This window comes from Bactrocera latifrons, unplaced genomic scaffold (assembly GCF_001853355.1).
Source record: "Bactrocera latifrons isolate USDA-ARS-PBARC rearing strain unplaced genomic scaffold, ASM185335v1 scaffold_29, whole genome shotgun sequence".
NCBI classification, from domain to species: domain Eukaryota; kingdom Metazoa; phylum Arthropoda; class Insecta; order Diptera; family Tephritidae; genus Bactrocera; species Bactrocera latifrons.
Window position 1 is genome coordinate 1,845,369 of NW_017536518.1, and position 13,173 is coordinate 1,858,541.

General features: G+C 34.6%; 4 protein-coding genes across 9 annotated transcripts in view; 3 read left to right on the forward strand and 1 right to left on the reverse strand.

Moving 5' to 3' along the window:
* Positions 1-6,221, forward strand: part of LOC108970200 (BTB/POZ domain-containing protein 6-B) — a 21,335-nt gene extending 15,114 nt beyond the window's left edge. For 2 of the 6 annotated variants that reach the window (XM_018935453.1, XM_018935454.1), the window contains exons 3-7: positions 3,847-4,377; positions 4,455-4,605; positions 4,674-4,890; positions 4,965-5,422; positions 5,485-6,221. In XM_018935453.1, coding sequence (XP_018790998.1) covers positions 3,847-4,377; positions 4,455-4,605; positions 4,674-4,890; positions 4,965-5,422; positions 5,485-6,028 — 1,901 coding nt within the window. In that variant the 3' untranslated portion in view covers positions 6,029-6,221. Of the gene's footprint in view, positions 1-2,314; positions 2,740-3,192; positions 3,761-3,846; positions 4,378-4,454; positions 4,606-4,673; positions 4,891-4,964; positions 5,423-5,484 lie in introns of those variants that run through there. The other 4 variants (XM_018935458.1, XM_018935457.1, XM_018935456.1 and 1 more) reach the window with 4 other exon arrangements.
* Positions 1-9,380, reverse strand: part of LOC108970201 (transcription factor IIIB 90 kDa subunit-like) — a 41,634-nt gene extending 32,254 nt beyond the window's left edge. Inside the window, exons 1-2 of the mRNA XM_018935459.1 lie at positions 8,647-9,380; positions 8,472-8,576 (exon numbers count right to left, since the gene is read on the reverse strand). Of these exons, the coding sequence (XP_018791004.1) occupies positions 8,472-8,576; positions 8,647-9,088 (547 nt within the window). The 5' untranslated portion in view covers positions 9,089-9,380. The remainder of the gene's footprint in view (positions 1-8,471; positions 8,577-8,646) is intronic.
* Positions 9,381-10,012: 632 nt separating this feature from the next.
* On the forward strand, positions 10,013-12,171 carry LOC108970176 (nicotinamide/nicotinic acid mononucleotide adenylyltransferase 1-like). Its single transcript, XM_018935384.1, has 6 exons — positions 10,013-10,097; positions 10,170-10,327; positions 10,381-10,620; positions 10,687-10,788; positions 10,865-11,016; positions 12,091-12,171. The coding sequence occupies exons 1-6, from the start codon at positions 10,013-10,015 to the stop codon at positions 12,104-12,106; spliced, it is 753 nt and encodes a 250-aa protein (XP_018790929.1). The 3' UTR covers positions 12,107-12,171.
* A 75-nt stretch (positions 12,172-12,246) lies between these two features.
* LOC108970185 (transcription factor IIIB 90 kDa subunit-like) lies at positions 12,247-13,150 on the forward strand. Its single transcript, XM_018935396.1, has 3 exons — positions 12,247-12,546; positions 12,614-12,738; positions 12,802-13,150. The coding sequence occupies exons 1-3, from the start codon at positions 12,266-12,268 to the stop codon at positions 12,891-12,893; spliced, it is 498 nt and encodes a 165-aa protein (XP_018790941.1). The 5' UTR covers positions 12,247-12,265; the 3' UTR covers positions 12,894-13,150.
* Positions 13,151-13,173: the final 23 nt, after the last annotated feature.

Genomic DNA, 13,173 nt, shown 5'->3' on the forward strand with positions numbered 1-13,173 from the left:
AAAAGTTAAATAAAATTGAAAAAAAAATTAAAAATTATTACAACTTTTATGCCAATTTTTTAAGTTTCAAAACTTATACAGAGATTCTTTTTGTGATAAAAAATAACTTTTCTTGTGTCATACATATGTATATATTTTTATCCCGTTTCACTTTTAAGTCGAAGTTTATAAAATAAAATTTTAATGAAAAGGGCACTTGTTGTATTAGTTTTTATGAAAATCAAAAATTAAAAAAWAAAATTTCAAAAATAAAATAAGAAATTTAAAATTAGAGAAAATTTAAAATTAAAAAAGTTAAACAAAATTGAAAAAAAAAAATCAAAAATTATTACAACTTTTATGCCAATTTTTTAAGTTTCAAAAATTTTGCAGAGATTCCTTATGGAATAAAAAATAGTTTTTCATGTGTCGTTTTTGTCAGAATTTATTATATACATTTTTACATTTTTACAATACAAAAATTAAAAAATTTTAAAAATAAATTTAAAAATCTAAGTTTGTCCATTTTTTAATTTAGATCAAAAATGACACAGAATCTTATTATTATTTATATTTTAACATTTTAAAGTACCCTTGTGTTCGATTAATTAGTATTGTTTTAGTATTTACAAAAAATTATAAAATTATTAAAGAACATTATTTTTTCGATTATTTTTTTAGTCCTCATAAAAAACACATTAGACCATTTTTCGATTTTTTTTAGTTTTTTTACGCCATTAGACACAGTGATTTTGAAGCAAATCGGAGTGTTGACCTCATGGGTGACCTTTTTGTTCTAAACTTACGAAATATTTTTTAATTTGTTATATATATGTTTGTTATTTATATGCTTTCGATTTTTTAACTTAATGAAGGTTTCGTTAATTTTTATTTCCTTTAATTTTTTTTTTATTAAAATTTTTTCTTAATTTACTTGATTTAAATGTTGTCTTCTGGTATATTATTAAAATTTCTTAATTCAGTTAGTTAATTTAAAAACCTAACAATTAATAATATCAAGTTGTAATCTTTCGCCTCTAGTATTTATGTACATGAAAACAGACTACAATGTTTTCTAGTTATCATGGCATTGTCATTGTCGAGCACCGAACGTGGCTCTTATGAAGGCCATAAATACAAAACTTATTAATTATTTATTGATATCAAAGTAAATAATCAATGGATAAATTGAATATAAACTACATTTGACAACGAAAAACCAAAGACAAGCACGATTTTTCCAAACATGGATATAAATGCGTAACAAATGTAATATATTTGAATGCAACAGAAGCAAAAAAAGAAGCTGAACAAACGCTTATTGTAAAAAAAAAAAAATCAATTCAAAATATCGCTTCAAAAACAATTCGTCAAGAAGTCTCTTCAGACACATTAAATGCATTATTTGCTTAAACAGTCAAGCATTCAAACTAAAACACTTTGAATGTCAATGGACTACAAGTAGTTAAATTGTGTTGAATTGACAGTCGAAAAATTGAAGAAAAAAGTTAATTTGTGCAAAAGTTGAGCAGGAAATTTGAATAATTCAACTGATAAAATTAAATTAATCACAGTTAAAAATTTATATGTAAAATTTTATAAATTCAATGTTGTTACTGTTTCATTGTATGTATTACATTGTCTGATTAAACAAATAACTGTCAAATTGCTAATTACTGCAATAGACATTGTTCTTTTTAAGTTCCGAACGGAAGGCACGTAATGTGCAGAATTGCAAAGTCCATATAAATAGACCAAATGAACACAATGTGAATTAACTGAAAAATGTACATACGTACATATATGTACGTATATATCAATATATATATATGTACTTGCATATGAGACAATACAAAAACTAATGAAAATCAATCCTCAGGAATTGACTTGCAGCCAACATCGCAAACGTTTAATAAGGCGACTTGACAGCAGGAATGTCTTTACTATATATCGCTTTTGTAGTGTAACAAATATTGCAACAAAAAAAAAATAGAAATTTTTAATTATATACTATATACTTAACTTTCCATCAATATAATGCATACAATTTTTCATTATTTTCAAAATATACTACTTCCGACTTAAGACCTTAATAACTGAACTAAATGTATTACAAACAAAATATTCGAGAACAGCATGCAACTCTTAAAACTAACAATAAAGCTTTCTCTTTCATACACATTTGGCTGATGTACGTAATGAAAACACAGTTTAGCAACGTTGCCATGTTGTCAAAACATTTTAAAAGTAATTTTTTAAAGCATTTCAAACAACTTCGCCACAAAAGTAGCGCAAGTAAAACTTATTTATTGGCAAGTGGCTACACCACTGAGGCTTTAATTGTCTTTTCTCTCAACCACCATATTCGCAGATCAGAAATGCAACCTGAATGCAAGGGAAAATTTATGCTGAAGTGATATGAAAATGGCAGCTATGAAAATCAAGGGAAAAAGTGTCGATAAATGAATTTTAAATTGTAAAAAAAGAACAGAATTGTTGGAAAGTACAAGCAAAGATTGTGGTGCTTTGAATTATTATGTTAAATAATATTTTGTGCGTGTTTTAGCTAATCTAGCGCATACTTGTGAAACTTTTTTCAAGTTTTTGTGTATACTTTTGTTCGCCACAACCAATCATATTGTAAGTCCTTGAGCGCAGCAATATTTTCAATGGCAAATAACAATAGACTTTCGCTAAAGTCGATTAATAAACGTAACCAGGAGGCGATGTCGCATTCACAAATGAATGCTTGGATAAATGGTATGTGTATGTAATTGTTGGACAGGCTCTTATGAATACTTCCTTTCTAAAAATAACTACCAAAATGTTTTTGTTTCTTTATTGTCTTGCGTGCTGGGCGAGTAGTGGATATTAAGTGTGCATATTGATTTTTTTTTTATTAATCCTTGGCATTTTTCCGTTTTTGACTGATCAAATGTGCATATTTAAATTTAAAAAAGTGCAGGTAATATAATAAGTTAAGTTTTAGGTAAATCGTATGCCGAAGTACGTACAGTAGCCGATTAAGTAGGGCCGTGGTTTTAAATGTATGTATGTATACAAAACATCGAAAGATTAAAAAAATAATGAGGCAATGGGGAGCATGGCGTGCGGTCTGGTTAATAATATTTCTATAAGCAACAATATCTATTGCCTTGTAATAATTTTTAAAAAGTACTTGATACATACTTTAGTATTGAAAAGTTCTAAAACAAAAACAAGCAAAATGTGCGAAATTTAGCACTATTGTTGGCTTCTCTGCAATTTCTTACAACTTAAACAATTCTTAGAACAAACCGCCGATAACGGACCAATCAAGTTATTACTATTCTTAAACGTTTAAAAAGGATAAAATAAGCAACCATTTTATTTCCAATTTCAATTCGCAAACAACTGCGTATGTAGTCAACTTTCACTGATAAGAAGTTACATTCTTTTTCACCACAATGCAATTTTAATCTTTTCCAACATCATAATAAAAGTCAAGTCGCTTTCGACATACGCGTCAAACATTTCAAGTGTCTCGTATCCGTCACAACAAAATAAAGAAGAGCGAGCATTTTTTAAATAATAATGAAAATTCAGTGATAAAAACAATTAGAAGATAGTGAAGTTAGCATATTTATTTGAATATACATAGTCATATACGCGTAAATACATACATACATATGTACTATGATGAACAGATACGCAAACAAGTCAATGACGACGGGTAACAAATCGGCAAGAGGAAATTTCGATTTTCGAAAATTATTTCGCACTAATACGACTAAATCAAATTGTAAACATGCACGTGTGTTATCTACATTTCAAGTTCACTAATCTATAAATTCTACACATTTTTGTTTACAAATATTGTGTTTACAGTGGAAACACTAAACAATGGTAATGGGCTATTGCTATCGCCGCCACACAACAATTCTGCAAATAATCACCATCAGCAGCAACAACAACGAAGCGCCATTGCAGCTGCAGGTGCCGGCGCAGCAACGGGTGGTGGCGGCGGCAGCAGCGCCGGAGGTGGCCCTACCAGCGGCAGCGGTACCGCAACTGGCGGTGGTGAGCATAATATACAAATAACCCAACCAATCAGCGCACCATCATCGCCACTAGCGTCGCCTGGTGTTATTACCAGCTCGGCGCTCTTCTGTTTGCCATCGAGTTCCTCAGGTGCTACGTCAGGCGGTAGTAGCAGCAGCAGTGGCGGTGTTAGTGGCAGTGGTTCGTATGTGTGTTCAGCCGGTGCTGCAAATCAAATAAGTAATGCAGCTATGAATGCGGTCGACACAGCTGATCCCAACTGGCAGGCAACCAAAGCGACGGTGCTAGAACGGAATGCGGCTATGTTCAACAATGAATTGATGTCGGATGTCAAATTTGTTGTGGGCGGAGAATTCGGTATGTCTTGAACATTATTTTGTTTAAAATTTCAAAATGTTCATATGTTTTTTATTTTTTCGAATTATTTACACCAGCAGATTGTGTACAAACAATACCGGCACACAAGTACATTTTAGCCACGGGTAGTTCGGTTTTTTACGCTATGTTTTATGGCGGTCTGGCCGAGAATAAACAGGAAATTAAAGTGCCTGATGTGGAGCCATCAGCGTTTCTAACGCTGTTAAGGTAATGCTAAGCAACGAATTGTGCGGTTCAATGGTAAATGGTAAAAATGGTTTGTTATATTCATGCAGATACCTATATTGTGATGAGATTCAATTGGAACCTGATAACATATTGGCCACTTTGTATGCAGCCAAAAAGTATATTGTGCCACATTTAGCGCGCGCCTGCGTCAATTATTTAGAAGTGAAATTGACGGCAAAAAACGCCTGTCTACTTCTCAGTCAATCGCGTCTTTTCGAAGAGCCCGAGCTGATGCAGCGTTGCTGGGAAGTAATCGATGCACAAGTGCGTAACATAACCTAAATTATTACTATACTAATCCTATTCATTGTATTCTGTATTCTATTTGTTCCTGTTAGGCCGAAATGGCGATTAAATCTGAAGACTTTGTCGACATCGACCTCAAGACATTCGAGTCGATATTGTCGCGTGAGACGCTTAACTGCAAGGAGATACATCTCTTTGAGGCGGCGCTCAATTGGGCTCTGAATGCTTGCCAGAAGATGGGAGTTGACGTGACGGCACCAAATAAGCGCAGCATGTTGGGTCAAGCATTACATTTAATACGTATACCAACCATGACGCTGGAGGAGTTCGCAAATGGTGTCGCACAGACTGGCATACTCACATCACAAGAGACTATTGATATATTTTTGCATTTTACCGCACAATCAAAACCGCATTTAAGTTTTCCTACACGTGCGCGTGCAGGCCTCAAAACGCAAGTATGCCATCGGTTTCAGTCGTGCGCTTATCGCTCCAATCAATGGCGTTATCGCGGCCGTTGCGATTCCATACAATTCTCTGTGGATCGCAGGTTTGTACTGGTTACTAAAGTAACTACTGTAATGTGCATTTAATGTTACATTTTGTTTACAGAATCTTCATTGTTGGCTTCGGCCTGTACGGTTCCTCCACCGGTGCTGCTAATTATAATGTAAAAATTGAATTGAAACGTTTGGGACGCACGCTCGCAGAAAACGATACCAAATTCTTTTCGGATGGCTCAAGCAACACATTCCACGTATTTTTCGAGAATCCCATACAAATTGAACCCGAGTGCTATTACACTGCATCCGTCATACTTGACGGCAACGAACTGAGCTTCTTCGGCCAGGAGGGCATGTCCGAAGTGTGCATGGGCAATGTAACTTTCCAGTTCCAATGCTCATCGGAGAGCACAAACGGCACCGGTGTGCAAGGCGGTCAAATACCTGAACTGATATTTTACGGGCCAACAACAGTGACGGCATTAAGCTCACCAACTAACTCACTGTGTCCCACACCAATTGGTGCGGGTAGCAGCGGTGGCGGCGGCACCGGTGGTGGCGTTTCGAATAGCGGTGGCTTACATGTAAATTGTGATGACTTATTGGGTAGCGGTAGCAGTGACGGTGGCGGTAGTGGCGCATTGAGCGCATGAGAAATATTCGAAATTTGCAAGAGCGATGATGCGGAACTCTTTTGAGCAGTGCGTGCGTAACAAATAATGGCAATCTATGGTTTTTCAATGTGAAATTTACAAAGAAACTATAATGATTAAATAGTTTATACATAAATACATACATATAAATACATGTAGGTAGTAATGGCAAGTGAGCGAACCGACAACCAAATACAATTAAATACAGGCAATATTTACAAATACATACATACAATGAAAGGAATGCAAGCAATGGCAAAATGTAGGCCATTACAGGCAAATTGTTTTCCGCAGAAACGAAAGTTAAAGTTTGTATATGTATAATAATAATGCAGTTGAAAGTCAAACAAAACATTTGTGTAGGGAACGCACTTCCTTCATTTGTTGGAGGTAAGGTTAGGGGGAAAAGGCAATCAAATTTGGTTAAACAAATTCTAAAGGCACAAAAAAACTAACAAAATCTGTAACTAACATTACACACGATTTTCAAAGACTTGTAGAATGTAGAATTTTTGAGAAGAAAACGTACACAATAATCTGGGAAATGAAGTAAACAAAAAAGCAATTGCATATTACAGACATACCTACATACATATATGAATTCATACATTAAAAACCAAAAAAAAAAAAGCAAATCGAAATCAAAAACAAACGAGAGAATTTTACAAAACAAAAAAGAAAGTTATGTATTTATCTAAAATATATCCTGTTGTATAACGGCACAGGGTCAGGCTATTAGGGCGAAAATGTTTAAAAAGTTTACATGCATACAAATACACATACACATACTATATACAATTACATGAAAACATATACATACATATATAAATGCATACAAGGCATACATTAGTAATTTTTCCACTAGTTTTTTCATATACCCAAAAGAAATGCGAGAAACAAAAGTATACTTATACTATATTCATACTATATACGCAACTATAATGCTAAAGTAATGATATTACAACTCTTTTTGCCTAAATAACATTACATATTGTAGTAGTGATGAGTTGAATTTGCGAGTAATTACGAGTTTCATTAGTAATGCAATACATTTACGAAAATACATAGTACATTGAAAAGGGTTTGCACGCATCACAGTCGAAATAATCAATTAGTATTCACGTAGCATATTAGCGTTCGTCCTGTATACATGGACGTAATCATTATGAATATTGGAATATTTTATGCTTTTTACTATGGTAATTATCGCTTTATGAATTCTTTAACTGCATTTCCTTTCAACGCCTTGCATTTGTGCTGAATATTTTTCAAGCCCCTTTTGTTGTTCACATTTTCCGTGGTTGTGTTGCGTTTAGGGAAATGGCCAGTAATGAGTTAACGTAGCAGTTTGGTGGAGTGTAGGGCTTACATATAGTATATTGCAACTGCTATTTGGCTGAACTATTTGTGCTTTTTTGATTTTAAAGATAAGTTATGACTTTTTGTACTATTTACTTTTTTAGATTTTTCACTGCTAAGGTTTAGTTCTTTTTATCTACTACAATCTGTCGATATTACCTTTGAATAATATTTAATAAAAATCTTTAAGATTACTTTAAAATATGTTTTCTTGATTTATTGTGGAACAATTTTGAAGGGATGACATCCTGAAAAAAAACTAAAAACCTGAAATAATTGAAACCAGAGCTAAAATATGACTAAAGACTATCAATATGAAATCCAGAATTCAAAATTAAAAAAAAAAAACACTTTTTTAAAAACCAGAAAAACATTAAGGTCAGAAGGTATACCTTCAAAATAAGAAAGTTTACATATAGGAACTTGATTTAGATCAGTCAGTATGTATAGCAATCGCATCTGAACAATAATTTGTTCCAAATTTCGTGAAGATACCTTGTCAAATAAAGAATATAATCTTACAAAGACTTGAGCTTGACCAGTCAGTTCACAAGACAGCTATGTATATGCTATAATGGGTTGTTGTTGTTGTTTTTGTGGTTATTGTAGCGAAAGAAATCTTCGACTTTGCAATTCTTGGCTGGATAAAGACAGGGTCCGTTGCGGTTATGTAGACCCTAATGTCGTGGGAAGGGTGCTATTATGGGTCAATATCGGCGGTTCCGATAAATGAACAACTTGTTAGAGATGAACTTAGGGACTAGTTCACGTATACACAAAAGAGACGTACCAGCGAACATAGCTAAATTGGCTCAGCTCGTCATGTTGATGATTTATATACATATAAGATCTCCAAGTCTCCTTCTGGATGTTAAAAAGTTCATGGTAAGCTTAATATACACCGTTCAGGGTAAAAATATTGGTAAATCACCGCCTCTGTATCATAAAAAAATGGTGACAAAAAAAACGTTACTTGTTTTCGTTTAAGAAGCTAAGCATACCACCTAATATACAGAACACCTAATATACATTTATACTCTGTACTATTGAATTTCTAAAGTGAAAAATTTTTTAAAAGACTCACCGACAGATGGAATGTTTATGCATAATGCATTAGATAGCTTCAGATAAGTACGACCCAATTCATAGGAGCAGATTTGCTGCACATCACTAATGTCAATCAGCAAATCTATAGCAAACAATAAAGAAAATAAAATACTTAACAATCCAAAGTACGGTACGCGAATATGTGAACTTACGTGATGTGCCCTCCGTGCGGCAAGTGATGTAGACACAGGCGGCATAAATGTGCGTGCTCTTGCGGCCACGCGTCAAATGACGTGCTAAAGCCATTTTAAAGAAATTCAATGCCGTGTCAATATAATGCTGCGTTAATTGTAGCTGCTGACACAAATGTGTGATTTCTTTTTTAGCTTTTTTAATTGTCACTTCACGAGATTCAGTGCCGGAGCCAACTTGAAATTTACCATAACCGTAATTTGTCGCACCGCCGTTCGATTCCGCGGACACAAATTGACCAATCGCCGCCGCACCATGACCAATTTCTTCGAATTGTATTTCGGATACAATGAGCGAATCTTCTAACACCGAACCGCAATTGGTACAAACGGCATCGCCACGTGCATTGTCTTCCTCGATATCGGTGGAACCACAATTGCGACACTTTAATCCCGACGACATTTTATTGTACAGTGTGTGTGTATTCCGCTATTTGTAAACTAATTAAAACTGCAGTGTTTCTAACACAAGTTTATTTAGTATACTTTTAATACTTAATAAAATTACATCAATCAGAAACTATTGAATATCGAGGACTGTTTCACTATTGTTTTGGGTATTATGGCTTCCTACAAAACTTCATTTCATATATTATTCGTTTAAAATTAACATTTGTATACAAATTTTATACAAAATATGTTACATATTATACAAAATATGCAAATTAAATGCACTTTTAATCAATTGTACACATTTCAACATTTAACAAAGTGAAGGATTGAAATTTGTCAAAACATTGTGGGGCATTGTTATGCACATTTGTTGTTGTGGGCATTATTTACATGTGATTTTTCTGCAGAGTTGTATTTTCCAGATTGTAAAATATTTATTTTTAATACTAACAAATTTTGTAATCATATTTTTCTTTTTTGAAAGAACAGAGGACGTACCAAAAAAAATATTTCCAAAAACTTAATATTTCATAAAGATTTTGTTTTTGCCTTGCCTTGCCTGGCGGCAAAAAGAACGCGGACCAATATTAGGGCGATCCCTTCGCAATTAATCACTTTCTGTAAACGTAAAGTTTTCACTGAATAATTTTCCTTTGAATAGCCGGAATAAAAAAGCAAGCGTCCGAAATTGAACGTTTCAAATAATGTACAAATCAAAATATTGAAAAACAAAACAAACAAAAATTGGAAAAAAAATTTGTACACATAGAAAAAAGTTACTTTTTGGAATTATCCAATTTTCCGACTTTTCCTCAGGAAAAGTGTAAGATATTTTTATTTCTAAACCTTCCCCGATCCACAACGAAAAGCCTCTGAAAATTTTATCAAGATTGGTGCAGCCGTTCTCTTAGCGTTACTAACAATCAAACAAAATATGGATTTCGCGCATGCGGCTCGGTTAGTTTTGATAGGCTGTGGTTCCTTCAACCCACCGACGCCAATGCACTTTCGCATGTTCGGTGAGATTGTGAAATATTATTAAGCGTTTTCAGTTTAAATATTTTTTATTATATTTTCCTTTTATAATATAGAAATTGCACGCGATTATTACAAAAAACAAAGAACACACCACGTCATTGGTGGCATCGTTTCACCCACACACAATTCATATCAGAAGAAAGGACTCGTTGCTGGTACACATCGGTTTGCTATGTTGAAATTAGCATTGCAATCCTCAACATGGATCAAAGTAAGTTGGTTATAACATCTTTACAGGCTTTATTTAACTTCTATACTTTTAAGCCCTCGGACTGGGAAATACAGCAATGGAAATGGTCGCGCACAAGCTCCGTTCTGCAGTATCATCAAAAGTATATGAATAACTATATCAACTCACCACTGGAAAGTGACATGAAAGGTACTCCACCTGGTTGGATGCCTCCCGGTTTGCGTGAGCGGCAGGATGACGTGCAATTGAAATTGCTGTGTGGAGCTGATTTATTAGAATCATTTGCAGTACCGGGTTTATGGGCAGATAAGGATGTATGTATTAGCGCAATCATATTTCAGACATTTCAAATCCAATTTAATTAATTTTTTTTTTTTAAGATCGAAGATATTCTTGGCAATCATGGTTTAGTGGTAATATCACGCTATGGCTCTAATCCTGAAAAATTCATTAGCGAGTCAGATATGTTGACGAAATATAAGGTATGGTTTATCAACAATGTTTTTGATTAGTAGTGGTCACAAAATTATTTTGATGTCTTTTTTTTTCTTATCAAAGAAACATATTACGTTAATAACGAATTCTGTACCAAACGAGGTTAGTTCAACAATAATACGACGTCTTATTTCGCGCGATGAGTCTGTGAAATACTTGCTTGATGACAGGGTCATTGACTATATTCAAATGCATGGACTATTTAATTTGAAAACGTAAGTGACACTCATGTATAAAATATTTTATGCATGTCTATTTACTTGGGTTATCAAGTAGATCATGAGATTAATTGATATATACATACATATATACAAGCTCTAGGATGTAGTTCACTATTGTTTTAACTTTAGAGAAAGTCCGATTCTAAACGTTTGAACTTTCGGGGTATTTTGTTTTCTGATGTTGTTGCTCTTATAACGGTTATCAATCCCCTTTAGGATGGTAAGGGTTATCTGTGTTGTCGTCGACGTCATCTGACGGAACGCCCAGGAAACGTGCTGTTACGATGCGGTCGGACAAAATTGAAAAGGGTGTTAGATGGGTGGGGTTGGTAGGGTATGCAAAGAGGTCGTCAGTGTCATGCGGAGATTTCTACGAAAACGTCCCAGTAGGAACTGCTTGGAGAGGAGTTCATTATGCTCCTTAGCTGGGAACATTAGCGTCTCACTATGAAGGTGTTCGGTGGGGACATCAAAACGCAACCCGTCGTGGTCCGGAGAGCAGTACTTTGGAAGGTCTAGAGTTTCCTCATCTGCGTACCACTGCATCCAGGCGACTATATTGGTGCTGCGTAGTTCAGGACCGGCCGGCCGATTGCCTTGTAAATTGTTTAAAAATTACATTATTATTATTATTTAATGTTCAAAACAAAATTTACTTGTGTGGCTATTATGTGTGTGTTTTTACATTTTTCACCACAACAAGTGTTAAACTATAAGTTTTTTTTATATAAAAATGCTTGAAACATAAACTAAATAACAGTGGTTGACCCTCAAAGAAAAATGTTTATCTTAGGATAATATGAATCTAGGTTCTGCGCTATATAAAAGCATTTTGTAGAGAGCGTGGGTTTTTTTTTCGCCGAGTGTAGTGAAAAATAAAAACGCACTTTTAAAGCACTTCAAAAATTATTTTTAATATCAACTGACTAGTATTATTTTGAGATAAGTCTGGTAATCTTTGTGCCATATTTTTCGTAAATCGAGCTTACTAGACTTTTCTTTTACTTCCATTAATATAAACAAATATTATTATATTATTTTCGTCTCTTATTTTTCTGCACTGTTTAGGGACGATTTAAACTAATCCTGCGAGTGGTACAAAGCCTTCAAAGACGGTCGGGAGATCATTAAAGACATGCCTCGTTCTGGACGACCTTCGACCTCTTCAACTGATGGAAAATGGACAGCGACATCGCTCCCGAGTCCGTTCGCATGATTTTGGTGGATTACATAGATATAAAACATGTTCTTGGCCAAAGAACGCGAAGAGGGCAAACCGAAGAAGACAAAGCGACGGTCACGTCGTAAACCAATTGGTCCTTCAACAAGCGCAGGGGAGGCCATCGAGAAAATGTTGCAGGAAAAGAAGATCTCAAGCAAAATCAATTATGATATTTTGCGTACGTTGACGGAAGATAATGTAACTGCTGTCAGCACAACAGCCACAGAGGTTGCGGCAAGTGAGGCTTTAGACGTGAAAAATGTGCCAATCATTGAAACGGGGCCCATTAAGCACAATAATAGGTGGGTGCTGAACTTTTAATATAATTTTGAAATTGCTTTAATGAAATTATTCTTTCTTATTGTTTAGTCGCGCCAAACCAGCTTACACAATTGGTGGACCGGGAGCCAAAGTGCCTAAATTAGAGATGGGTCTGCCCGTGGCAGAGGAAGCGGCGACACCAACGAAGCAGGAGCCGGTGGTTGTCGAGAATCGTGAGTAATTGGTCATTACTTGAATTTTTCACGTGACAATAACGGTTAATTTTTTTTGCGCAGATGACTTGGATGAGTTTGTGGATGATGCAGATGCGGATGGCGATGCTGAGGTGGAGCCTGAACTGAAAGATATGCTGAACGATGGTGAATAAGACGACTATTGACCGCCATTTGGAAATATTTGCTTCCTAATAGAGGGCTATGGAGTTACATATACTATTACACGAGTGAATCATACATTATTGTAATGAAAGTATGGCAGCTAACTCACTTATATACTAGAAATATTTATATAAATATATTTAGCTATTACTGCTTACATTTTTCTTAATATGATCACGTGACGAAAAAAACTATCTACTAGGGATCTCTCATATAATCTGCATTTGAATTACTTGAAAGCGCAGCAGCATCCAAAATAAATAATAATAT

What these genes read in the sequence shown, in the direction of transcription:
- LOC108970176 (XM_018935384.1), top strand. Translation starts at nt 10,013, where the DNA reads ATGGATTTCGCGCATGCGGCTCGGTTAGTTTTGATAGGCTGTGGTTCC. An exon ending in AATGCACTTTCGCATGTTCG is followed by an intron (nt 10,098 to 10,169) that starts GTGAGATTGTGA and finishes TTTATAATATAG; the next exon opens with AAATTGCACGCGATTATTAC. An exon ending in AATCCTCAACATGGATCAAA is followed by an intron (nt 10,328 to 10,380) that starts GTAAGTTGGTTA and finishes TATACTTTTAAG; the next exon opens with CCCTCGGACTGGGAAATACA.
- LOC108970185 (XM_018935396.1), top strand. Translation starts at nt 12,266, where the DNA reads ATGTTCTTGGCCAAAGAACGCGAAGAGGGCAAACCGAAGAAGACAAAG. An exon ending in CCCATTAAGCACAATAATAG is followed by an intron (nt 12,547 to 12,613) that starts GTGGGTGCTGAA and finishes CTTATTGTTTAG; the next exon opens with TCGCGCCAAACCAGCTTACA. An exon ending in GCCGGTGGTTGTCGAGAATC is followed by an intron (nt 12,739 to 12,801) that starts GTGAGTAATTGG and finishes TTTTTTGCGCAG; the next exon opens with ATGACTTGGATGAGTTTGTG.